At 31.7% G+C, this 26,857-nt stretch overlaps 1 protein-coding gene across 1 annotated transcript in view; it reads left to right on the plus strand.

The window, feature by feature from the left end:
- The window catches only part of LOC129231049 (TBC1 domain family member 2A-like), a 105,815-nt gene extending 96,722 nt beyond the window's left edge, over positions 1-9,093 (plus strand). Inside the window, exon 4 of the mRNA XM_054865297.1 lies at positions 8,962-9,093. Within this exon, the coding sequence (XP_054721272.1) occupies positions 8,962-9,093 (132 nt within the window). The remainder of the gene's footprint in view (positions 1-8,961) is intronic.
- The last annotated feature ends 17,764 nt before the right edge of the window (positions 9,094-26,857 follow it).

The raw sequence follows: 26,857 nt of genomic DNA on the forward strand, positions 1-26,857 counted from the left end.
TTCATAACTCTGAAGTTAACAAAAATACATAAAAATAATAAGGGATGTGTTTTCAAGACGGTGGAAATTAATGTTTATGATTTCGAAAAAATCGCTGAAAGTTTCTAATTTCGAGAATCTCCTTTTTTTCATGAGCAATTTATTGTGAGAACAAGGAAAAGATATCAAATTTATGTTATCATTTCTTTATTTAACTTCTTATTCAAGCTTTTTTTCCCAGTAGTGGAAAACTAATGTTTTTTAAGTTGGTTTCGAATGAAAAATTCATTTTACACAATGAATTTTTAAATTTTAATTTAACATTTTGAAAAAAATGCTGAATCGACTTTTAAGAGCTTTTTAGAGTAATTGGTCTTACACAGCGTTTAAAATACTTAGATACACCTTGAATTCTGCATTGGCAGGATTTGAATGGAATCTTTAAGATCTACTAGGCCAAGCTATTTTTTTACCTCTTTACGATAAAAATTGGCAGGTCTTGGAAATGAGTTCCATTTTCTAATATAATCTAATTTCTTTTCATGCCTCCATTAAGCTTCAATATATCTACTCATTGCTTCTATTTAGCAGTAAAAAACATTAAAACTTGTTGAAAATAGTTGGCAATGAAGAGCACCATATTTTTTCGATCTTATTCCGATTATTTTTTCGCCAAGTTTTGCTTTTAAATATTATTTTATTTACCAGTTTTGCCAGTTTCGAGTTTGGTGCCCAACTACTCTACCGCTTTGAACTGTTAACTATTTTTAGCTCACATTTTAAAACAAAGCATGGACTATTTACTAAACCACATTTACATGGTAAATTAATGTGTCTAATGTCCCTAGCTCAAAATTTGAAAATAATAATAATAATAAATAAGTAAATGAGTAAAAAGTAAATTTAAAAAAAATGATGTCATCTGTCAAAGACTAAAAAGAAGACCAAAAGAAAAAACAATAGAATTTACAAATACAGAACTATAATGTAATCATGTATTGAAATTATTAAATGAAGTTTTTTAAAAAACACACTCAAATATACAACAAAAATAACTCGAAAAGAGGAAATCTGTTTTATTCGTTCAAAAAATGAAAGTAGTGAACAAAATTTAAAAGCAATGTAACTACTCGTCACAGAAAACTTAAAACACTTTCAGTTTCCTTCGTTCTTATCATTTTGAGGGTTAAACTAAAAAAAAAAACATTTATTTCTTCCTAAAAATCCAATGATCTTTCTATTCCACTGTTGAGTCGGGGAAGATTTGAAATACTGACATTTTGAAAACTGTTTATGCGTTTAATCATTCCAACATTTTACGCCGCTGTATTTCCTTCCTTTTTTTTCCAATTTCTCCTTGGTAGAATTTTTCACACCTCATGATGCAGTTTCAATGTGCAATCAGAAGAAAACACATGTATGAACACACAACATACAGACTTAAAGATTTAAAAAGATTGCAATTGGTAAGTGCGAGGCTGTTTGGGGTTCTGAACATAAAGTCGTTTTTTATTAAAACTGTGGAAAAGAGCATAAGATGATTAATTGGAATAATTTAAGTGTATTTTAGGTTATATGATTTTTTTTCTTTTTGCTAATTTGGAAGCTTTTTCTCAAATATGTTTAAGAAATTGTCGGTCAGTTTTTATTTATTTATTTTATTTTTTTATTACATTTTCCTTATTCTGGAGACTCTTAACTATCACAAAAACACGTTTACACTGCATATACTTGAGATATAAAAAAGAGTACTTTGTATAGAACTCAATAAAATATTTTTAAATATTTGAATAAAATCTAACTTTTTTCCATTTCTGCGGCTATCGACAAATGTGTCAATTCGCTTCAAATCGAGAAATCCTGTTCAAAATTTACCAGTAGAATCTTCATCGGAAGTAATTATAATCATATTTATTAAACTAAAAATAACGTTAACGCACATTCATTTTATCATTTTTAAGCTTCATTTAGCCCTTGACACCTCACCTGCAATTCTAGCTTGGTTTGATGAAGGGTACCAAAGGCTATTTGAAAAAAAGAGAAAACGTACTGCATGAGGGGGGGGGAGTGTAAAAAGCTATATCAGGGCTGTAACTCACTGTTGACAATAAAACAATAAAACATCCTGCTAATGATGCTTTATAAAATTAGTAGTGGGTGTATGGTACAAGACTTTTACGCTTGTTATTGTTGTACATGGTTTTCTTAAAAAGTACATAAAAGAATTTAAGAGCCGGTAGAATCGCACACTGCATGCATTGCAAATGATTATACTTTCATGGATGGACCGAAGAAAATCGAATTAGTTAGTGGCAAGATTTTAACTTTAAGTACATTTTAAATTTTTAGAACTTTAGATGAGGTAAGTTACCCAAAGAGTTAAGCTTTGTCGATGTTTCGTAATTTTCCAGTTAAGCGTATTTGGCTGACTTTTTTGTTGAACTTTACACTTATCAAGTGCGGTTTTAACTATAATGTAAAAAACTCAAATATTTTTATATTGCAATTTTAAAATTGTAGCTTGTGGACCACCTTTGAAGCATAGTGTTCCAAAGGTGGCCTATGTGTTGAAGTCATATGTTAATAAAAAAAAGTCTGCCAACGGATTTTACTTTAAAAGAGTAATAAAATTTTGAATTAAAAGAAAAATTTTAATTGCAACGAAATTACGAGTGAGAAATAAAAACCAATAAAGATTTTTATCGGTATAACGCTGTTATGGCTTCACTTGTTCTAGATTTTTTTATTAAGCGCAGAACATTGGGTAGTGTTAAAAAAAATGTAAAATAGTGGACCACCGAAAATTATCTTACTGAATTAGTTTACATAATTTTATTCTAAGGCGACCACTAATGAACAAGCTTATCATTACCTTTTGCATGACGTAAAATTAAAAATCTGTAAAATTTATTAAAATTAAGAGTGAATTAAAGTGAATATGATAAAAGTAAAAGAAATAATGTTTCCAAAAAAGTTTGGTTCAAAGTTTTAAGAACTTAAACATATGCAAATTGAAATATATTATTTCGTCGAAATTAGAACTATTTCTCCTCAAAAGGGAAATCCCCGCAAACAATGGCGATCGACTTAGGTTATTTCCTTAAATTCAGCCATGTGCATTGCAGATACATGTTTTACGATGCAGTTTCAATGTTTTGTGATAAAAAAGAAATAAAATTAATTCTACTTTTTGGATGTGGTCTACCTTAGGATCTCTGATCAAGTTTGACTCACTTGCCTTAGCGAAGTGTGAGGGGAAGTGAAATGATAAGATATTTAGCTCAGTTTGACAAACCCCCTATTTGGTAATATTTTAAGCATGTTTAACCAGTTTTCGTAAATTGTTAATACCTGTCAGAAAATAGTTACCTATGATGATCAGAGTATATAATGATAAAAATCATTTACAAAATGTGATGCTCTTATTCAAATAGTTTGTGGTGCATCAAAACAATTTTTGTAATTGTACAATGACAAAGTTCTTGTGTTTAACGGTTCAAATATTACTAGATTACTGGATTACTGCTGACGCTCTGTACAATATTCATTTATTTAAAATTTGACATGTTTTGCTTCAACGTGCGTAGTACAATTTTTCAATTACATATATGGAAAAGTGATTTTTTTTTTGCATTTATTTAATCCTTAATTTATGAAATCAATTACGTAATTATACAATGATCAGATCATTTACGCATTCCTTCATGAATTGAATTCCGCTTTCATTCACTCATTCATTTTCTCATCAGTATTTTAATTACTTCTTTTCATATTCGTTTACTAATTTTTTCATTTGTTTATTTAAGGAAAAAAATTCTGAAAAAAAAGAATAAAAAATACACTTTCAATATTTGTACAATGATAAAAAGTCTTTTTTTCTCTCAATGTAGCTCTATTTTCAAAATATTTTCATTTTTTTTATTTTTAATAATTTAATTTATCTTAACTCTCCATTTCTTCTCCACCCATTTCTTTAAAAGTCGGAAATAAGGTTTTGTTAGAATATTCATTTAGCTTTATTCTGTCCGCTAGCGCTTTGACACTCCGGGTTACAATGCAACTTCAGGCACAAATGTTTCTTAACTAGTTGTTTAAATATGCTCTGTACGTCAGTATAATAGTTAAATTGCACGTGTGTATATTTCTACATACCTTCCGGGAAATTTTATGTCACTATATTTTCCCAAAAAAGGAAAGTCCTGTGTGTTTTTAAATATTTACTTAAGAAATTTATATTTTCGTAGTTTTAAAATGCGTTTACGATAACTAAAAAAGAGGGAGAATATCTTTGAACTTTATTATTATTCCTATCAATTGCAGTCAAAAAAGTAGTGATAATATCATTGTTAAAAACAAATCATGAAGACCGATAAAAATTGACAGAAAAAGAAATGCTTTAAAATTCTCCTTATCTTTTAGTTCGGTTATATTAAAGTTCTTAATACCAGTCTCTGGTAGATCTAAAGGAATTGATTATACTGAATATGCCATTGAAAGTCGGTTGTTCACATTAATATAAAAATGTCAAGGGACCAAAGTTAGATTTCACACATGCGTCTATGCTCATATATATGACGAAACATAACGTAAATATGGAGGAGTTTTCTGGGCATATGTGCACAATGAGTTGAAACCATATGCAAAGATTTAGTCAGTGCCGGTACGTTCGAAAGTGAATGATGAGATTATGTGTCCTGGCATAATGTTTAATAAATGAGAACAATCTGACCGTTGGCGTTGCTGAAATGTTAATTAAAGCTAACCTCCTCGTTGAAATTCATTACAGCTTCAGATTCAAATTTCAGAGGATTTTCGAAGGAATTTTCCGTGACCGAATTAATTTTATAAGTAATTGGGATGAGGGAGAAATTTCACTGTTATCATAGTTGTTGAGTTTTAATAAATTTATATTTTATTTTTAATTAAGATAATTATAAAAATCGTTATATATATGTAAGTATGCATGATTTTAAACTATATGTGAGAATGAGTGAAATTAAACTGTGAAACGTAAAATAATTCAAAACATATTTCTTGATATATAAAGTGTTAACTAAGCCGTGACTTTTCTGTTTTATTATGGTAAATAAATCATCATTGGGGTGAACATGGTAGGCAGAGATTTCGTTTAAGATTGATTTTTTTTCATATATTGACAAATCAAACCGTTTTTTATGTTATAACACATAATACATAATTATATTCACAATTTAAATCGTTGAGTTTTTCTTTGTATCATAAACAGTTCTTGGAATTATAATTTTAATAAAAGTGATGTACTATAAAACGGTTTTCTTAACATTAACATTAAATTTAAACGTTGATAGTTAGTTATTTGGTAAAAGTTTATTATTATTAATTGATTACTTTTTTATTTCGAGAGTATGCGTCACAAAATCTTGGCAGAAAAAGTTTTAAAAAGACAAAGAAGAGAAAAGTTATAAACACAAAAACGAAAAGAATCTAAGCCACTACATTTATAATAATAGCTATAAAGTATGAAATATTGTTAAACGTTTTTATGTTTTCAAATAAAGCACTACCAATAGCTAAAATAATAAAAATAAATTAAAAAAGGGACACAAATACGTTCAAAATATACCTGAAAAAAATTAGAAAACTGTTTAATAAAAACATGCAATCTTAAAAGGGACAAAACATTCTATGTACAATACACATTATATACATGTTAGGAGCATGTCAGTTTGAAAAATAATTTTTGTTATTACACACAAATTTACACAACTTTTGTGACGATAAAAAAAAGCATAATTTTGCCATTTTTTGAAAACTGTGCAATTTAATTTTTTTTTTTTTTTTGAGCAATCACGATTGCTTATTGTTCTCACTTGACCGTCCTTGATGTTACGGTTCCTTTTTCAGCTTGCACCAGGGACCTCTGCAGCACCCCCGCCCGCCGTCCTCCAGGCGCGGCTGTCCCCCGGTCCTGATCTATCCGCTTCTCCTGGTCGGAGGCGTCCATGTCCTACACACACGCACGCTCACACACATACAAACACACCACTTCACACACTCCTACACACACATACACACACTCATGCCTGCACACAAACACACATGCCTACATACACACACACGCGAACGCCTACACACACACACACACGAACGCCTACACGCACACGAGCGTACACAACACTCACTCACACAAATGCATACATACACTTAAACACGCACGCACCCACACACATGCGCCTACACAAACACACACGCGCATACACACGCTCGTGATTGCGAAAAACATAATTTAAATTCAAGATGCCAAAAATTCAAATTAATATTTTTTTTTTTTTTTTTTTTTTGTATCTTTTAAGCACAATGATATTTTTATATCTTAGCTTCCTTCTGCTGTTTTAATGCATCGTCGATGAATGTTCGGAAAATACCATAATATATCCATATATATATATATATATATATATATATATATATATATATATATATATATATTACCTTCTTAATTTATCTTCTGCTCTTTTGTGTTCCAATTAATTACAAAATTCAGACCGCAAAACTCTCCGCGCTTTTCTAGTTTTATCACAATTCAGAACCCTCAGCTTCACATTCTCTAGTAAACCGAAAAACATTAAAATAACTTTCCGTTTTCATTTTCTTCACAGAATTCTCCTTTTTTGTTTCCTTAATATTTCTTTTCTCCAGTGTGAAGTAAACGCCAAGTAGTCTTAGGAAGTTCTTAACTTTGCATTAAAGAAAGCACTTCTTTCCGAAGGAAGAGAATTACTACATAAAATTGCTCGACCACATGTTCTGGAATTGCTATTCACTTGACAGTTTTATTTTTGAGCTGTTTAAAAATTTAAATTTATTTTCCTTTAAATATAATGTAGTCTGGCTCATTATTTTTTGAGATTTTCACTGTTTTATTGAAAACTAGCTTCATGAATTTTAATAAGATTTTTAAAAGTCAAATTTGTTTATTTAAGCGCTTCTGATCATTATGAATAGCGAGTTTAATCAAAATCTCCCTAATTTTAAAATGCGTTATGCAATGAAATGCCTATGAAATGACTAATAGAAATGCAGTGCCTTATTGTGGCGTGTTAAAAATAAGAAAAAATTATTATATAGAGATAAATGAATAAAAAATGTCAATTATCATAAATAATCAATTTCTTTTTGTATTATATTTTGCTTGATTATTTTATCTATTAGCTGCTGCATTTATTTAAGTTTTCTTATTCATGAAATTTGTACATGCTTGGTTATTGAGTGTTAAAATGACATTTTATTTCTGTAGTTTTTTGCCTTATCTGCGTCAGTACACTGATGTTACACATGCTATTTTTTTCCTTTTTTTTTTTTTTCTCTCTACTTTAACATCATGAATGTGTGAATAAGGTAACATGCTCCTGTTGACATTTCACAAGTAAAAGCATCGTCATTTGCTATAAATCGCAATTTTCGAAACTCTGAGGAGTAAATAATAAGTGAATTTAAAAAAAGATTTTCAACAGCAGTATTTTTAAAGGAATTATTGCGATTTGAATAAGGTTTTGAACAGATATAATAGTAGGGGAATATAGGGCAAAGTGAAATAGTGTGTATTCGAGAGGACTTGTTTTACACTTCCACGCTTAACACGATGTAACTACCTCATAGGAACCGAATGCCGGGCACTCGACATTAATGTGTTGCGAAACTTAATTACAATACGTTTTCTATATATTTATATATTATTTGCATTTCAGAGTAGGAAATATGAATTTTCATCTTTAAGTTTTAAAAGTTAAAAAATTAATTTAATGAGAAATATGCAAGTTTTATGTTTTACTTTGTAATATAGGGCTTATTATTTTTACTTTTTTTTTAGTGTGAGTCATAGTATTGAATTTCATGTGTATGAAAATAAGCAGACCTGATTTCGCAACTCTCAGCAGCAATTGTGGTTTCTGTTTTAAAATGAACGAAAACTGGAGCACTTCATCTGGCTATGCTAAAAATGGCAGGCGCGAATTTTTTAAAAGTCAAAATTTCATAACAATTGGTTAGAAAGAGTGTGATACAGAAATTTCTTATCATACTCTCTGCAACAGCTAGAACCCCTTTTGCTTCCTGAATTTAAATTGCATTGACTTCTACGATCCTATATTTCGATACATTACGATTCTAGCGCAGCAACTGTTTGCTTAAAACTTATAAGTTTCTCCTTGCTCTAATTCGATAATATATTAATCCACTCACATACACAGGGGGAATCTAAACTCGTGGACAAAACTTGAGGGGTGTTAAAAGAGAGAATCAGAAGTAAGAATCATAAGAAACATATGGTATCAAACACAATGCAGACGCGGTACGTACAGACAAAACCAGAAGCTGATAGATGCAAAACAGGTCACAAATGTATTGTACAGAAACGAATTTACACATTTAACATTTTAGTTTTTAAGAAAGGATTAAAGCGGTTGTTGAAATTTGCGGCCTGCAGCTGTAATACTTGTATCGCAGTGATCAAGCACTCACTGTCGCTATAACGAGCCATTTTGACAAATTTTCATTGTTGTCACTCACGTTAGGGCTACTACAGGCTTTACGTTTAACAATTGTTCTAAACCTTTCTTAAAGACTAACATGCTGTGTAAAATCGTTTTTATACAAAAATTACTGACTACTTCGTGTGCATGTAGCGCGTCAGCATTGCGTTTGCGACCATATGTTCCTGCATTATTCTTGTTTCTTATCGTACCCTCTAACACCCCTTAATGTTTTGCTTAAGAGTTTAGACTCACCCTATATGTGGTGTACGTTAAAATGCCTATAGACTGCGGATTTGAAATTCGTATTCCAAATATGTTTACAATACCAAACATGCGCAGTGCTTAAGGATATTTATGTTTTAAAAATTACGATGAAATTCACCTACTAAAAACAATGCCTAATTTTCTAACTTGAAACTCGAGCTTTTCTGAAAAAGCTACTTTCAACATTTTTTTCTTTTATTTTCAGGCTCGACAAGATAAGACACCTAATGAGCCCTCAGTGGAATCCAATGCTACTCCAAGACGAAAACAACAGCAAACAATGAACAATCAACAACCACACCATCCAACTAGTGTAAGTTCACTTTTATCTGATTGAATTACTTTCTCCATGAAACCTGTTAGCAAGAGTAACTATTGAAATTTGTGTTGATGAGGCATGGAAATAATCAAATAGCAAAAGGGTCAGCCATTAATTTAGCCTTTCACTAAATTAGATTATTTCAGCGCAATTCACTGAAGGTGTTATTTGTTTCACTTATTTCTGCTTTCCAATTAATGCTGCTCACAACGTGCTTCATTCCTGTATTGCAGTAAATGTGTCAATTTGCATACCTCGTTACAATTCTTTTTAGTGTCTGCTACAGTTTCAAATTGAAGTCAAAATCTAATTATTCGTTGCTCAAGTACAAAGCAATTGCTACCTAGAAATTATTTTTGTTATACAAGTATGCTACAATAGTTTTATTTTTTTAAAGCACTAGTAAAAAGATTTCTGTTTTTTGTAGTTTTATCAAGCAATTTCTCAGTTTTATCACACAAATTGAAAATTTCTTACAATTTGTGTGAAAAAACTGGTTCGCTGATTCTTGCATGCAGTAAAGATTTCAATTACAAATTTGGAATCTTTACTGCTTGCACGAATAAGATTTTGAAAACGCTACACGTAAAATTCCGTCGCAAACAGTTTTTTTTTTCCTTTTTAGTAGGCGTAGTTATTCATACTGAATTAAGAAATTAAGAAGATCTGAACCCATTGCTATTATTTTTGACCCTTAAAATACCCCGTGCCTTTCATTTCTAGCATAACCTGATGAAATGATCCAGTTCTGTTTGAAATAGAAACCATATTTGTTGCTGAGAGGTTTTAGAAACAGTTACTCTTATTGGGATGTCTAACAGGTTAGTTTTTGAGTGAAACGCAAAATAGTAGAGGGGCTATGGTAGAAAATAGAGCCGGAAACTGCATTTTGTGATAAAATCATGAAACTTAGCATGCATGTAGACAATGTCCTTATAAACCTTTTTAGAAGGAGAGGCATTTCAAAATCCCCCCCCCCCAAAACCCCCTGGCGGGGCCATTTTTGGTCAAAAATCCAAAAACTACTTTTATTTTTTATTTTTTGAAAAATACCCACTCCTTCTTCTTTTGTGAGTTCTATTATGCTTACTAAAGCGTAAAAAACCATCAAAATATCTCTTAACCTCCTAATTTTCATAATAATTCCAAAAACTTTGGTTTTTTTAAACAAAACTTCAACTAACTAAAGTCTTGAACATTTCTAGAGGAGTTGCTTGAGAAATGTTTTTTTATGTATTTTAAAGCACTATGTTAAAGAAAATCAATTCATTTATAGTAGAACCCAATAATCCGAGCCCCAGAAATCTGAAACATTAGAAAATCCAAACATATGTTTTAAAATTTACCGATAAAAACTGATTACAAAACTAAGAATAAAACTAGAAATAAAAAATCATAAACAAAGCTAGTATTTTTTTCAAAATTTGAAACAAACATTTCAATTGTTACATAAGAATGTATACAATACCTTGATGTATACAATACCTAGTTAAAACGAAATAAATTTTCATTTTCGGAAAGACAAAAAAGAAAACTTCAAACACTTTTTTCGCATTTTTTTGGAAGTTTGACTCCCATTCTGCAGTTTTATAAGTTATATTTGCACTAGCGAAATGAGGGCGGAGGAAGGGGGGGGGCACGGATATTTTGTTCATAGAACACCAAAATTTATTATTAAGCGCTTTGAAACAAATTTTAAGTCTTTTCTCAGACGATTTTAAGCGTTTGTTCTATGTTTTAAACGATGTAAGAGGAATAAATTATTAATTACTGCAATAAGAAGTTTAGTGCTATGTTAATAAAGATAAAAATGTTGTTTTTATTAATAAAATTTTTATTTATTGAAATATAACTCACTAATGCAAAAACTACGACTAAAACTACAACAAATCTGAGTAAGTGATATGCACAGTGATTATACAGAAGATAATTTTAAAACGTTTGAATTTACAAGTAATTTACACAGATACATAGCATTTTCCTTTGCTGTATTTACACATCGATGTGCAAATAAGTTCATTTTTGAAGCACCCACAAGTTATTTGAGAGCAGTTGTCTTTTACACTTGCATGACATAAATTCGCTTTAAGCACTTGAAATTGCGGGCAAACTCAAACAAACAAGAACGTGCTTCTCATCAATTACTGTAAACCCCAAAATCATAAATTTTAAGTTCAGGCTAAATTTTTAGGCATACTGTCCCATTGATATCTACCTTGATAAGCATTAAATAAGTTGCCAAAGGGATTCAGCTGTGGGTGATAAGTTAATCATTGATCTTTGTTTGCTGGTGGAAAAACGTTTTCTAGCTTGATTTACAGACGGAAGTTACATGAAGACGAGTAGCAAATATTCGATAAGACATTCGAAAATTTTAATAAGATGTACTTTTTTTTTTGAGGTTAGGATAGGTATAAAAATGCATTAATCAGGATAGTCTTTCCATCTTTTCCACATCGTGAATTTTTCCCGATTTGCAACAAAGAGGTCGTGTCACATCCTGAGAATCAGTCAAACCCTCTTTAAGCAACTGCTTTTTGCTGATCGAATTTGTAAGCAAAATCTTGGACTAGAACTAGTCGAAAGTGTTTTTTAGCTACAAATGTTAGCCACATCTTCTTTCTTCCCTTTTTGTACAACTCATGGAAGTATGATATGCCTAAAATGACAGCGGGCGCCAACAGTTCTTACGCTTCTGTATCCTCTTCCTGCAGCATCCAAAACATGTCCGAAGATCCTACAATCAGCTTCCTCGTGATTTGATGGAGCTAGAGGTGTCGTATTCAATGAAAATCCCCGTCGAATCTTTAAGAGCAAATCAAGATGGTATAGGCAGTGCAATCATGAAAAACAATTCTATCTTCTTCTCTGCATTCCGGAGGAAACTGATCCATTTCTCTGGAAGCAAACCATTTTCTCCAAAATGATATCCCTCTCCTATTCCTCTTATATATCTTGCATTTGTATCCTGAATAGGTTTCAGATACTAAAACAAAAAAAATTCGGTCCTAGGTCGTTTTATGTGAATGATGAAAGAACCATCATAGACAATAGCATCACAGTGTATCTCTGCACTTATTCTGAAATTAGCATTCATAATTTTCATCTTCAGTATCCTTTCTCAAAACGTTTTCGTCTTCTCTCGAGTAGTCTTCATCAGTAGGAATACTATTACTTAATTCATTGAGCAGGAATGTTAATAACTAGACTTTATTTCCCGTTCAAGGAGCTCCATTTGTTGAAGTCGATGGAAGGTGAGGTTGATTTTCATAGAGGAGAAATTCATCCAGGCTTAAATGTACGATATCGCAAATAATGAAAAACTTTGAAAATGAATCTCCATCGAATTTCACTCTTTTCATGAAACAGACTTACTGGTTTTTCTGTAAAAATGAAAGACTAAAAAAAATTTTTTTAACACGTGAATATGAAGTGATTTTGAGTCACAATTCCTTTCTCTATGAATTTGTTGTAACTTTTTGTCCCAACTTGTCGAAACTTCATGAGTTGCTCCACATATTCTTCGTCTTCTGCTATATTCCTCTCTGATGAGAACAATTCTTTCGATGTTTCAAAAAATGGATTTCCATGTTCAGCTATTGCTCTTCAAGGCCTGACTCTTCAAGACCTTTCTAAAAAACAGGCTTTGGAAACTTGACATTTCTTCATTGCGTATATACAGCGTTTCTTTAAATGAGCAGAGGTAACTTTTTCAAATTGTGTAAAAAATCGATAACTTCAAGACTAACCAACATCCATCTTCTTAACGCAGTTGGATCTGTGATACACCAATTATACCCCCGTCTCCTTTCACCACCGCATTGTTTTGCTTTTGCATATAAGCATGGTCCAATAGCATGGTCCAATCCAATTACAGAAAACACGTTTATTGTCTTTTTTACAACAAACATTCCTTCTTCGAAGGCTTGGTGTACGTCTGGAAGGTTTGTGGGTTAAGGAAGAACTATCATGAAAATTGGTAACCATCGAGCATACTTACGAAAAAATAAATGTACATTGTTTAGTATAGCAACAAAATGAGGAAAAAACACAGAATCAACTCCTTCAAAGGTTCAGAAAAGATACTAAAGTTGGTTGAAAGCTGTGATCTAATAAACATTAACATTAAAAGCCCCAGGTCTAATACGGTGCTTCAAAATTTGAACATTGGGATGGTGCTTTTTTTCTCGGATTTTTTAGTTATAAAAACTTCTCTGTCATAAGTCGTATCGATGTGAATGTTTTTGTAAGAAGTAGTTAGAGACATTTTATAATACACTTTAGGTATGTTTTTTCCCCCATAAAATGAGTAAAAGTTTACTAGTAATCAATCGGGTAATGGAGAATTAACAACAGCAACAGTAGTAATGATAGAAATAAGAAGACATTTTTAATTCAAACTTTACCCTTTGGAAATAGTTTCGATTATCATAAAAAACGAGGTGCATCATGGCTTGATAATTGGACAGTTCGGGCAATTAGAGTTCCGCTAACTGGAACCCTACTTTGATATAACCCAAATTAAATTTAGAAACCAGTAATTATGTAATGAGGGGGGGGGGGCGGAATTCACGTCAGAGAATTTACAAATTAAAAGTATCGATTTTTTTTTAAATAACCATTTTTCGTGAAGTTATTACGGAAATTAGACGTTTAATGGAGCTTTAAACGGTAAAAAATATTCTCAACGTCTATAGAGTGATACAAGCAATAATTTAAAAAATTATAATAATTTTTTTAGGAAAAAATCACCATTTTTGGTTTTGGACCAAAAATGGCCGCCACGGGGGCTTTGGGGGGATTTTGGAATGCCTCCCCTTCCTAAAATATTTGTATATACAATGTCTACAAACATGCCAAGTTTCAAAATTTTATCACAAAATGCAGTTTCTTCCCCGTAGCCCCCTGACTAAAAGTCCAAATACTAAGAAGAAACTCGTTAATAGCAGTGAAAGTTGAGTACAGTATTTGTCTAAGGGTAGAATCTTTCATAGGTTCAAGTCCAAGGACCGAGGTTACAGTATACGCTACAAGATTGAATTCAATTTTTAAAATGCTATATTAACTACGATTTCGGATGCTAACACAGCAGGTTTATATATGATGTGAGTGTGATATTGGCCCTGTGTATCATTTTCAGGGATGGAGTTCAGGTCTTTGGCAGCACTTTTTCACCTATACCAGCAATTATCATTCTGCTGGTTGCACCTGATGCTAGATTTTTCATCAAGTAATGTATTGAAGGAAAACGCCGAAGAGGGAGACTCTCGGTCAGATGGCTGGATGGGGTTGCACGGAATAGGATTAGGTGGGAAAGATTTCAAGAGATGGCCTTAGCCTGCAACAAGCTGTAGCACCACCGAAGAAGAAGAATGTACCTTCGTGATTTGCTGAATTATCGCTGGTCTTGACAACATGCCAGCATTTAGCAGAGCATATTTTATCCTGCATTTCATCTATTGTTATCTTGATACATTCTGAAATAATGTTTGCGAATGGCTTCACAACTGGCTGAATCACTCGTTTGTCCTACATTATTGCTTGGGGTTTTGCTTGGGACGCTCCAAGAGTATCAGTATTTACGCAGGGATATGCTAGCATCCTTTCAATCAGCATTAAGTTATCTCTGGTAATCATCTGGTCATATGGCCACTAACTAAAAAGTACGGCAACCTGCAGTGGGCTCGCCAAAAAGTTTACGGTTTACACAACTGAAGTCACAATTATCAATGATATGGAATTCGTGTCATAAAAACTGCAGGGCGTTTGGTCCGTAAATGTCCCGTAAATTATCAAATTACTACAAATCCTTGGGTAATACTGCTTCCATCAGAAGTTCGAATTTTTAGTGCAGATGCAGTCTGATGCGCATCAAATATAAAACGAAAGCGATGATTTTCCCTGTAATCAGTGGTTCCTGTGAGACCAGACCTGGGGGTCTCCTTAACTCTGTTAATGTGTTCCACTGCTATTTGGAATCATGCCTATTGGATACATATCTTCAAAAAATTTCTACAATGTTTTGGTACAGAAAACTCACCTTACCGTTCCCCTATAATTTGTTTTGTTTTTTTTTCCAAGTTCCTTAGTATCGCTATTATTCGTCTAGAACGAAGCTTGAGTAGACGTAATATTCTTCGCTGTACACGATTGAGAAAAACGTCTACTATAAAACAAAAGAAGGAACGAAAAATAGTCATACGTAACAGAAATAACGTATAGTGGTTATTTAAAATTAAAATTGATCCCTGCTTGATAAATATCATTCTTAAAAATCTGAATTGAGGGTTCACTGTCTGCTGGACATATTATTAGATGTTTAATATGCATTTTAATCAGTAGGGTCTGGTGGGGGAAAGTGGTCAATGGGGTAAAGTGGTCATACGTCAAATAAATGGCAATAGCTTGGAAAAAAACGTTCGAAAAAATGTGAAAATTTTATTTTCGAGTAGGGCAGTTGGAAACTACATTTTGAATATAAAATTTTACAACTGGCAAAATTTTATTTCGTAAAAAAAATTATTCTGCTTGAATATGAAAATTTTAAAAATCTAAACACCTCTTTTAACTTCCCTGGGAAATTTTGTTGTTTAGAATTATGAACAGATTGACTGCACAGGAAGCTTCCTACATGTCTCAAGAACTCTTACTCATTAGCAGTTAACTGAATCTATGTTAGATAATTTTTTAGAACTATTTAATTAAGATGGGGTAAAGTGGTCATAATCTTAGGCTTAACGAATATTGTTCTTCTAATGTCATTGAATCTTCAAGTATATGGCAGATACAAATTAAATATTAATTTTACTTAATATGTATTGTTTTTGCAGGAAACGGGTTAAATATACGAGTACATACGTATATATACGCATATATACTCGTGTAGGCACGTACATAGACGTATTGACATAAATGCACCAATAAATACGTAGATGGGTATCTGCAAGTATATTTTATCCATACAGCTATACATTCTACTATACACGTATATGCTCGCTTATACTCGTGTTTATACGAACACTTATATACTCAGGTAGACACGTATATATGCGTACGTACTCGAGTAGACACTTACATACAAGCATAAGAAATACAAGTATATAGGGTGAGTTTAAACTCTTAAGCAAATTATTAAAAGGTGTTAGAGGGGAGGATAAGAAGCAAGGATCACATAAGGAACATATGGTCACAAACACAATGCTGACGCACTACATGCACGCAAAGCCAGAAACTGATGGATGCAAAAAAGGTCACAAATTTATTACACAAAGACAATTTTACACAGCATTTTAGGTCTTAGAAAAGTTTTAAAGCGTTTGATGAAATTTGCGGCCTGCAGCTGTAATACATGCGTCGCATTCACTTATCACTCTCTGTTGCAATAACGAGAGTTTTGAAAAACTTTCATCAGCCGCTGCACCTTTGTTGCGATGCGTTTATTAGAGATACTACAGGCCGTAACTTTTAACAACTGCTCTAGGTAGAATCATCTTTGTGCAACAAATTTGTGCCCTGTTTTGCATCCATCAGTTTCTGGCTTTGTGTGCATGTAGCGCGTCAGTGATTATAACTTCCTTATGATTCTTTGCTTCTTATCCTCCATTCTCACACCGATTTGATTTTTGCCCAGGAGCTTAGATTCACTCTGTAGGCCAATAAGTATATAAGCGTATATTCTCGTGTATACACTAGAGCATGTATGTATACATACATGCGTATGTATACATACATCTCGTGTATACATACATCTCGTGTATACATACATGCACTGGTGTATAACGTAAATGTACGTATATACGTCTATACAGGTATATAATCGTGTTTACACATATTCATGCGTATATACTCGTGCTTCCATATTATATATACGTGAGTAGACACGTACCCCCAAAGACGCACTGGATGTATCCACGAATTAACTCGTGTATACCCGTATATGTATGTATGTATGTACACTTATATATGTGTATATACATCTACTATATACGTACATACTCAAGTATGCACATATTTTCTCGAGATACAAGTGCATACGAGCATATAATGTTCGTTTATACGCGTATATACACGTGACACGTATATACATGTGACAGGTATGTACTCATGTTGACACGTATACACTCCTGTAGGTAATTACGTATACATGCTTATACACATTCTTATATACACGAATACACGTATATACTTGAGTAGGCACGTGTATTCTTGTATATAAGAATGTGTACTAAACGTTCCTACTCATATAGGAACGTTTTTACTCGTGTATAACACAACACGTACATATTCGTGTATACACGCATGTACTCGTGAATATACTTGTAACCACAAAAACAACCGAAATATGCAAGTATTAGGGTTATTTATGATGGTTTTGCATTTATTTCTAACTATGACCACTTTACCCCATGCTATGACCACTTTCCCCCACCCCATGGGGTAAAGTGGTCATAAAAACATAGGGAAAAGAAAGTACTGTAAAACTACTAAAACCAATATTTTTCTTCCTAAAATTCAATGTTGTGTTCTTTAAATATGCAATGTAAAATAACAACAAAAAAAGTTGAAGTATTTAAAGAGTTTATTGTATTTACTATCCACCTAAGTTGAGAACCTACGATTTTATGACCACTTTACCCCACCAGACCCTAAACATGCAAATTTACATTATAGACTGAGCTAACACTACCTTTCATTAATAAAACCCATTGTTATGGCACTTTTAGTGATATTTTCATAGCATTTATTTTCATTCATTTCCTGACATTTCCCGACATTTCCCTAGGAATTGTTCCATATTGTTTATTGTTATTCCATTTTTTGTTAATATATTATCTACTATCATTTTTTCTCTTTTTTTAAATACTGTTTCATCCGATTTGAAATGAAAGCAGCAATACATTACCATTGAATTTTACTGTTTAGCCGTTAGCTTTATGTAATTCGCACTCTTCTGTTTCTTTAAGCTATGTTTATTCAATATGCGTTCTCCAGAAAGCCTTTTTTCCGTTGAATTATGTTGGAGAGAGAACGAGAAAATGCTGCGAGGAAGCTCTGAACACTATATATTTGATCAGAACTGCTGAGAGAAATTTTTTTTTCTTTTTGAAATAGGATGTTCTTTTTGCTTTTTGCGTTTCAATAGCACATTATTCTCCAGTTTGATTTTTTTCCCTTCACAATACGTTTTGAATTTTTTCTTTTTTTTTTTTCTTTTTCCTCCAATTGTATAACTGAAATTATGTGTGTGCCAAAAAATAGGTATGGCGAAATTTTCACCGTCTTATGAAAGATGCTTAGGGTTTTTTCTTGTTTTTTCTATATTATTTTGTTATTTTTCTCCGGTTTTATTTTATTTTTTTTTTTACTTTAAAGACTCTCTTTATTATAACTAAGAAAACCTAAATTAAATTATTGGAGTTATAATATATTAAGTTTTTAGAAGCAAAATACCCAGATACCTCTGTTGCACTTTTGTTTTTTACTCTTACGAATAACATTACTTAATAAATGTTCCAACTATTTAACACTTACGGAAAAAGTGTAATTAGCATCAAGGAAAGTCCTTTAAGTGGGGAGACAAACCGCTAGCTAAAAAAACTACTATTGTCCAATTTTTTTTTCGTTTTATGAGTAAAGACTTTATTTATTGGTGTCTTAAAAATAATCTTAAGGCATTTGTACGTTCGAAATCACAATAAATTTTTATTAGGAAAGGAATTTGGGGTTTTTTAGAAAACAGAATTGAAAAGTAATTCATGGGGCTTTCCAAACATGATGCCAAACTTTTTTTGCAAAACTGTGTCACAATGTGTCACAAAGTGTCGCACTTCGCCTTCCCCACCTCCCTTCCTTTTTATCACATGTCACGCAGTTTTTCCCAGAACCATATTTTTATAAAATGTGCGTGATGTCACAGTTCTTGCTACCCCCTCCCTAACCCTCGTCCCAAACTTCCTCAACTTTACGAACCCCCCCCCCCTCCTCCCACCTTCCACCTCAGATCAAGACTTTATTTGTGTGACGAGTGTTGTTTTATTGTGTGTTGAGACTTTATAGTATAATTTTTCGGCGTCGTATGGATCTCTGGACAATTAACTGAACCCCACGTTACGAATTTTACATAAAGTGATAAAATTCGTAATGTGGGATATGCTAACTACATCGAACTTTTATGCATAAGTTATGCACACTTTACAGTGAAACACCTAAACTCCAACGAAAATTAGCCAAAATCTTTTATACTGGTAGCAAAAGTTTGATGTGGATATCAAACGTTACATTCAAATTTAAAAAAAAAGTTAAGGGGCATAGAAGATCTTCTGTTCAGTCAAAACACTAAGCATCAAAATAATCATTGTAATAATGTAAAATTTAAAACAAAATGCTTTTTTTAATCGTATTTACGACATATGTTTCATACAATAAATTTGAACCAAATACCATGAATTTTGCAAAAAAATCCTTGGTTAATTTTAAATAAATTATATAAAATATGAAATTTACTTAACTAAAAGTTATTGATGTTACGTTGTTATTATTTAAGTTATGTTACGAAGGAGAGTGAGGATGATAGCGTAATTAAAACTGTACATAATAAAAAACTGGGTCACGAAAAATAAGACATTGAGAACCGTTGTTTAAGGTAACAGTGCTCGTTTCATAGTAATATTTAAAGCATGTCCAAATAATATTCTTTCATGAGGACTAAGTTTCTTTTAGACTCAAGCTGTAAACAGAGCTCTCTAAAGAGAGCAAGACAGTTAAATCATTGCTGCTAGTAATCTTCTGCAAATCACTTGCCCTTTCTTTATAAAAAATAATAATAATTTACAAAACTTCTCTAATTAGATGATACGGACAAGCATTAAATTGTATTGGTAGAAAAAAGTACTCATCATATTAAAATACTAATCATACGTGAGTCATTCTTTAAAACGTAACTTCTCCGTCACACGCCTCTTACAGTCAAAACTTCAAGGAACAAGTCACTTAACAATGTTTTTTAATTTCTTCAAAAATACATCTAATAAAACCTGCAAACACATTTTTAGTAATAATTTTTATGTTAATATATTTTTGGTTCACAGCATGTGAATTAATAACTCCGTGGCATGCCACACACCTGGTGCGACTATTTATGTTGCTTAATAAATTGTTTAATTAAAAGTATATCTTTATTTTTTTTTCATTATTTCTTTCACAAGTATTTCAAATACTAATTGTTTAAGTATCTTTATTTTTTTAATATTGTGTTTTAGTTCGTTTTAGTAGGATAATTCATTACGTTACACAATAAATTCTCACCTCCGTTACTCAAACATAAAATGCCATTTCTCATTAACAGGTGGCAGTAATGGCATCACATTTTATTTCCCATGATACAAGGGAACCTTCCTTGTTGGTTTTCAGCTATAAAAAAGTTGTGAGATTTTTGTTGAAAAACGAGAAGACAGATTTTGTTTTAAAAACCAAGTGTGGTTATTGGGAACTCTCACCTCCATGAACTTAAATTTCAGAAATGTAAATTAATGTAAAAAATTAAGTATAGGGGAAGGTCGTTTAGTATCGGACAGCGGGTAGTATCGGACAAGGGCTGCTTCTTAATTCCTTCGCCAAGGGCAGCACGTACTGGGTCAACATAGTGTGCCGTATTGGGGAAGAAAGCCACAGACGCCATATTGGTTCAAATCAACCGTTCGTTCTGGAGTGCAAAGCTAGTTGTTTGTTGAGAGAATTGCAGTGCACGAGCTTAACTTCTGAGGAATATATTTACACACACAGTAACTTATATTGTTTCATTGTTATACCTTTAGACTGATAGTATATTAATCTAAGTATTATGAGCTATAAAAGTGTCTAGCTTAAGTAATAACCTAGTGGTGGTTAAACAACTGTAGCTTTACAGTCGGGTTGTATCGGACAAACCAATTTCAGGTTGTATCGAACAAAGTTTCTGGTCCCAAAATAAGTACAGACGTTATTTTTCTTTGTCCAACAGGTTGAAATGGAAAAATCACAACATAAATGGGATGAGAAACAAATATAAAAAAGCCATTGAAAAAGTTGGACTTGTTGGAAAAAGTTTTAAAATTTAGCAGAGGAGAAAAAAGATTGAGAGAAGAGAAGTGCCAAGAAAAAAAAAAAAAAAGAGAAAGGGGGAAATCACAAACCAAAGAAACAAAAAATAGTTCAACCTAAAATGAAAAACAAAGAAAACACTAAAAGAAAGTTAAAGTATTATGATGAGCCGCAGGAAAACGAAGAGCTGACTCACTGCATAATTTGTAATGACACATTTGAAGAAGATTGGATAAAATGCCAAACGTGTAAGGGTTGGGCACATGAAAAATGTACTGAGCTACAACCGGACAGTCTTTACTACACATGTGATTTGTGTTCCAAAGTTAAAAATGAATTTGTTTCAGTTAAGGGGGCCTAAACCAACCATAGGCTATTTTTTTCAACTTTTATAAAAAAAGTATTACTTATTTTCATTTTTAGACTTGTATAGTAACCAACTACTTTGTTCGTTTCATTTTTTTTTTTTTTTTTTGCACATTAAAATGTTATTTCTGAACCATATGTTTTTATTTCAACATTTTAATGTTTTGTCCGATACAACCGCCCAAAATTTAAAATTGACCAAAAATAGAGTTTGACAGAAATTTGTTTAAAAAATACGATTCCATGTTTTTTTAACCAAAGTTTACAATTTATGTTAGGTAACTTAGTACAGCATAATTTAGTGTAAAAACTAATTCTTTGCAAATAAAACAAAAAGTGTTATGATTGAAATGTTTTAGGTGTCCGGTACTACCCGACCTTCCCCTGCATGTTTCCATATGCTTAACATGTGCACCAAAGAATAAATTTCTTTCCCTGAAAAATCTATTCATTAGGCCTATATTAATGGAAAATTCCTCACCTTCGTGACAGACCTTATCAATGTCATTATTTCTGAGGTAAGAATAAATGATCAAGGTGAAATATATCAATTTTAGACAGGCTACCAAAATTATAAATTACCAGTATATTCTCAAATTTACTAATTTGGAAATTTATTAATACTCCACTATTTTTCAACATAAATTTGAATTAAAAGGATTACTAAAATTCAAGACGTACTTTAATTAATAGAAATTAATATTAGATTCACACTAATCATTAAAATAGCTCATTGTTTGCACAATTAACAAAATTACTTCTCTGATATTAAATTGGCCTCTATTTACAAACACAATATAAGTTTTTTTTCTTTTCTTTTTAATTTCCGTGAACAAGGTATTTTTTTTATTAGCTGGGCCATTGTTTATGGTTATTTCTAGTAGGCAACACTTTCATGTAAGAATGGGAAAAAAAGAAAAAAAAAACAAAAGGATTTGAAATTTAAAAAATATATTTTAGTTCAAAAGTTACACATTCTGGAGAATGAACCACGTACTTCAACAATTCTTCGAGAAACTGCCAAACATGAAGTAACACGATTTAACATATTCGCTATGAAAAATGCTCTCCCATTTTTAGAACATTCTGCTTTCGTTTCTCAAAGCATTCTGTTCATCATACTATATTTTGTCTTCACCTCGTAGCATCCCGTCCTCCAATTGCAACTCCCGTTGCATTGTTACACCATTCATCTCCACCTTTTGGAACCTAGTATTCTCCTTTTTGATACATTCTGTTCCACTTTTTAGAACACGTTTCTCAATTTTGGTAAATTTTGCTACTGCTTTTGAAGTAAATCGCCCCTTTTACAGACCATTATCTACCTTTTTTTCTAGAACAGTCTCGTCAAAAGTTTTGCATTTCTTCTAATATGAAGCAGGCCACACTGTGCTGAAATGTTTGTCTGTCTCTATGGAAATCTTATTGTACTTAGTGATAACACTTTGGAACACGATTTTTGATTCCAGGTAATTATTATTTTACATGAAAAAACTTCATTCCCATAGAAAAACTTTGCTTAAGTTGTTCCAAAAGGTGGAGGTGAATGGTCTAACAATGCAGCGAAAATGCAATTGGAGGACGGGATGCTACGAAGTGAAGACAAATTATAGTATGAAGAACAGAATGCTTTAAAACGAAAGCAGAATGTTATAAAAATGGGAGAGCATTTTTAAAAGCGAATAAGTTAAATGTGGACGACAATAAGTTAAAATTTAAGAAAATTTGACAAAATTTCTGGTTTATTCTTATTTCATAACAAAAAGAGAACATTGTTTTCAAAAACAATAGTTTTAATTATTTTAAGCTCAAATACCTTTATTTCCACTATTCATACTTGAACAACAAAGCACTGTCCCTGGTTCGAACTGTTTTCAAAGAAGAGTTTGTTGATACGAATCTCTGTAAGAAAATGCCTTTTGTAACTTTGTAGAATCTCATACTGCGATGGTCAATGAGACACAAATATATTGGTAAATGCTTAAGTGTTTTGAGAAGAAAATCCTTTTTTAATTGACGTTTCCTAATAGTTTGCTGTTAGATGAACCTTAAGGAGCAGCACAGAAAACCAGTGTTTAGTGGTGTACCATAAGAAAAAAACACCAGTTTTTCCGAACTTAAATATATACTGAGCGTTCCAGATACCTTAAAGCTCATAAATTTTGTTTTAAGTCCATTTTTCTGGAAGTAACTTCTTTATTTTCTTTATTCTAAACATTCCTTGTTACGATGACCCTTCAATTAAGTATCATACGTAATGTATGCATTTTAATATAAAGTGTTACATTCTTTAAGAAAACTCTTCTACATCACATCGACAAATATCTCTTCTTATTTTAGTTCTTTATAACTGGGTGTATGTAGAAAACGAGATGTTCACCGTTTTCACACATATTTAATTATTTGCTTGACCAAGAGAATTTTTCAACTGAAAAAAAAACATTTTAAAATAACATAATTTGCGTGAAAGTGCCAGTTTACTGCAAAAGATTTAATTTTCTGAAAGTGCCTAGTTTAATTATGCTTTTTCTTTTCATTATATTTTTTTATCTCATTCAAAAATAAGGATAATCTCGCGGTGATGTAATTGGCAGAGCTAGTAACATCAAAGACATGATTAAATTTGTATCGCAGTGTGAAAAGAATTTTCTCATTATCAGTAACATTAAAAAATAACATTAATCAGTTACGAAATAGATTGATTAGAAACGAGAACTTCGTATGAGCGTTTCTAAGTACTGATACTAATAAAATTAATTTAAGCTCTCCACATTCGTTTTTCTAAATTTCAAAATTGATTGAGAAAAGGTGCTACAGTTTTTTTCTTGATCAACATTTTATTACTTATTATATTTTAACACTGTGGAAATTAATTTGTATACATGTATTAATACATATTTTTAATTACTTTTGAGAAAAAGAAACGGCTATTTTAAAAATCGCTAATTAATGTTAATTGAAAAGCAATGAAATCGTAATTAAATAGTTTTGTAATGCAAAAAGGAGCTGTTTTATTTCAATCATGTACAGATTTATTACATTTCATTTTTAATTACTAATTTTTCTGCAAAAAAATACGTTGATTTCTAAAAATTAGTATTTATCTTTGACAGTTTATAATTTAGAGTATTGTCAGTTTGGAATAAGTTAGTCTAAAATATATTTCCTTTTAATTATCATAATATAAAAGGTATTATTAATTATAACCATGATAAAAATTAACATACAGGTGAAATAAAATATATTTTGGACAGAACAAAAAAACAACCAAAGGGCACAAAATATTAATAGAGATTGTGATTTCTCGAAGTATTAACTATGGAAGTTTTATTGTAGGAATTCATATCGTCACTTTAATGCCCATCAAAGAGAAAGACAAAATTATTTTGGTTTGCTTATTGCATTGAGACTTCTCAAACAATGCGTTAATGTTTATATGTTTTAATGACACGTGGCTAGGATTGCGATTCCAACTGATTGGCCGTAAATAATGTTTTACATTTTGAGCATTGCAGAGTACATTATCTAAAATCTTTTGCTTATTCAGGTAGTGTTGTTATAGTAAAAAATGCCCGTTGTAAGGTTCAAACAGCGTAAAACAAATGAGATCTGTTTAGGTGAAAATGATACGAGCAAGAATTCAACTCTTGTCTTCGACCAATGTACGGTAGCACCATTTATCACTACATCCTCAATGTAGGCGATTTATTTTCAGTTTATGATTTCTGTTCCAAAAAGCTGTCGATAATTTTAATTTTTCATCCACGTAGTACTTGGTGCAATTCGTTTCTGAAAAAATTTGTAAATGTGATTCATTTTTTGTCATTTAGAGTCCATATGGGGCAGTGACAAGCAAAGGGATGTAAGCGGCAAAATGAAAAATTTTGAGATAACCAGTAAAAATGGTAGATGAACTTCTCCTCATTCTTGGGGCAAGAGATAGTGCTAGTGGCTCTGGTAGGTTCTGCTGTATAGCATGATTTAGAAAAAAATTCAAGAAAAGTCTGCCTAGGAAGTTATTTTTAAACGCGTTTCACTCAAAACTTGAAAATGTCCACTTACATCCCTTTGCTTCTTACTACCTCATATTTCTAATATTCATTTACTTCTTGACTATACAATTTGAAGCATATCGCATCTGAAACAAGCTTAACAGTTATTTCTTTTGCTACGTGAAGAACAAAGTAATTTTTTTTTCCTGCTATCTTTATCAGAATACTTAAATCTTTATCAAATACTTTGTTTCTTAGCAAGGTAAATTTTCTAAATAATCCTAAGAATTTAAGATAAAAAGTGTGTAGCCTATTCCGTTGTTTGCTGTATTGTTTAAAGTAATCCATGGAGATAACTATACAGTTAATTTTTATTTTTTTATGCATTGTCTCTCAAGAAGTTTTATGTTACTATATAAACTTCGAGAGAAAAGAGATTGGAGCCGCTTCTAGCACCTCGTTTCAAAAAATTATGTTTCACGGACGGAATGCTTAACGGCAAGAAAAATAATGCAGATTATAGACGAAAGCAACAAGATAATGGAAATTGTAAGAAAAAAAAATAGCCGTATTGGCTTAACATTAAAAGTTTTTACTCAATCCAAATCATGAAGGTCCTCCCTTTCTGATATTGCCTCAATATTTCCCCCCAAAGCTAAATAAATAAACCAAACAGTTTTTTTTTTTTTTCAGAAAATAGATATTTCACAGTATCTCGAATATCTACTTCCTTTATAACAATTAAAAACAGTTTTTTTTTTTTTTTTAACGATTATTCCTAGGTAAAAAATTCTTTATTGCTGATGCACTGCAAAGGAAATCCTGAAATTTAACGGTTAAAGTTACTGACATCCATGTTGCAGGTAACTTTTACCGTAAAATCGTATTTTACTGTAAAATTTTACTGTAGAATAAACAAGAATTAAAAACGCAGAATGCTAGCGACAGGCTCGATCTCGGAACCCTCGTATTGGCAGGCAGCTGTGCTGGCCACCATACCAGTTGGGAAACAATGAGCGAATGGAAATACGGTGCAATGGACTTTGCACTGTAATTCACGTGGTTATCAATTGGTGCTGCAATCGTTTATTGTTTTCGGTGCAATTTACTGTATTTTTTCTGTACTGAAAACATTCTATTTTACAGTAATATTTACTATAAATTTTTCCTGAATTTTTGACAGTGTGGCCAAAACGTTAAAAAATATGTCTTCGATGAACACTGTTTGCTGTCTGATTCGAAAAGAATGACCCCTTTATCACTCATCCAGTAACTTTTATTAAAGACTAATTTTTTTTTAGCTTAACGGACATTTAATCGCAATTCATAACATCAAAGTAAAATAC

This window comes from Uloborus diversus, chromosome 10 (assembly GCF_026930045.1).
Source record: "Uloborus diversus isolate 005 chromosome 10, Udiv.v.3.1, whole genome shotgun sequence".
Classification (NCBI taxonomy): domain Eukaryota; kingdom Metazoa; phylum Arthropoda; class Arachnida; order Araneae; family Uloboridae; genus Uloborus; species Uloborus diversus.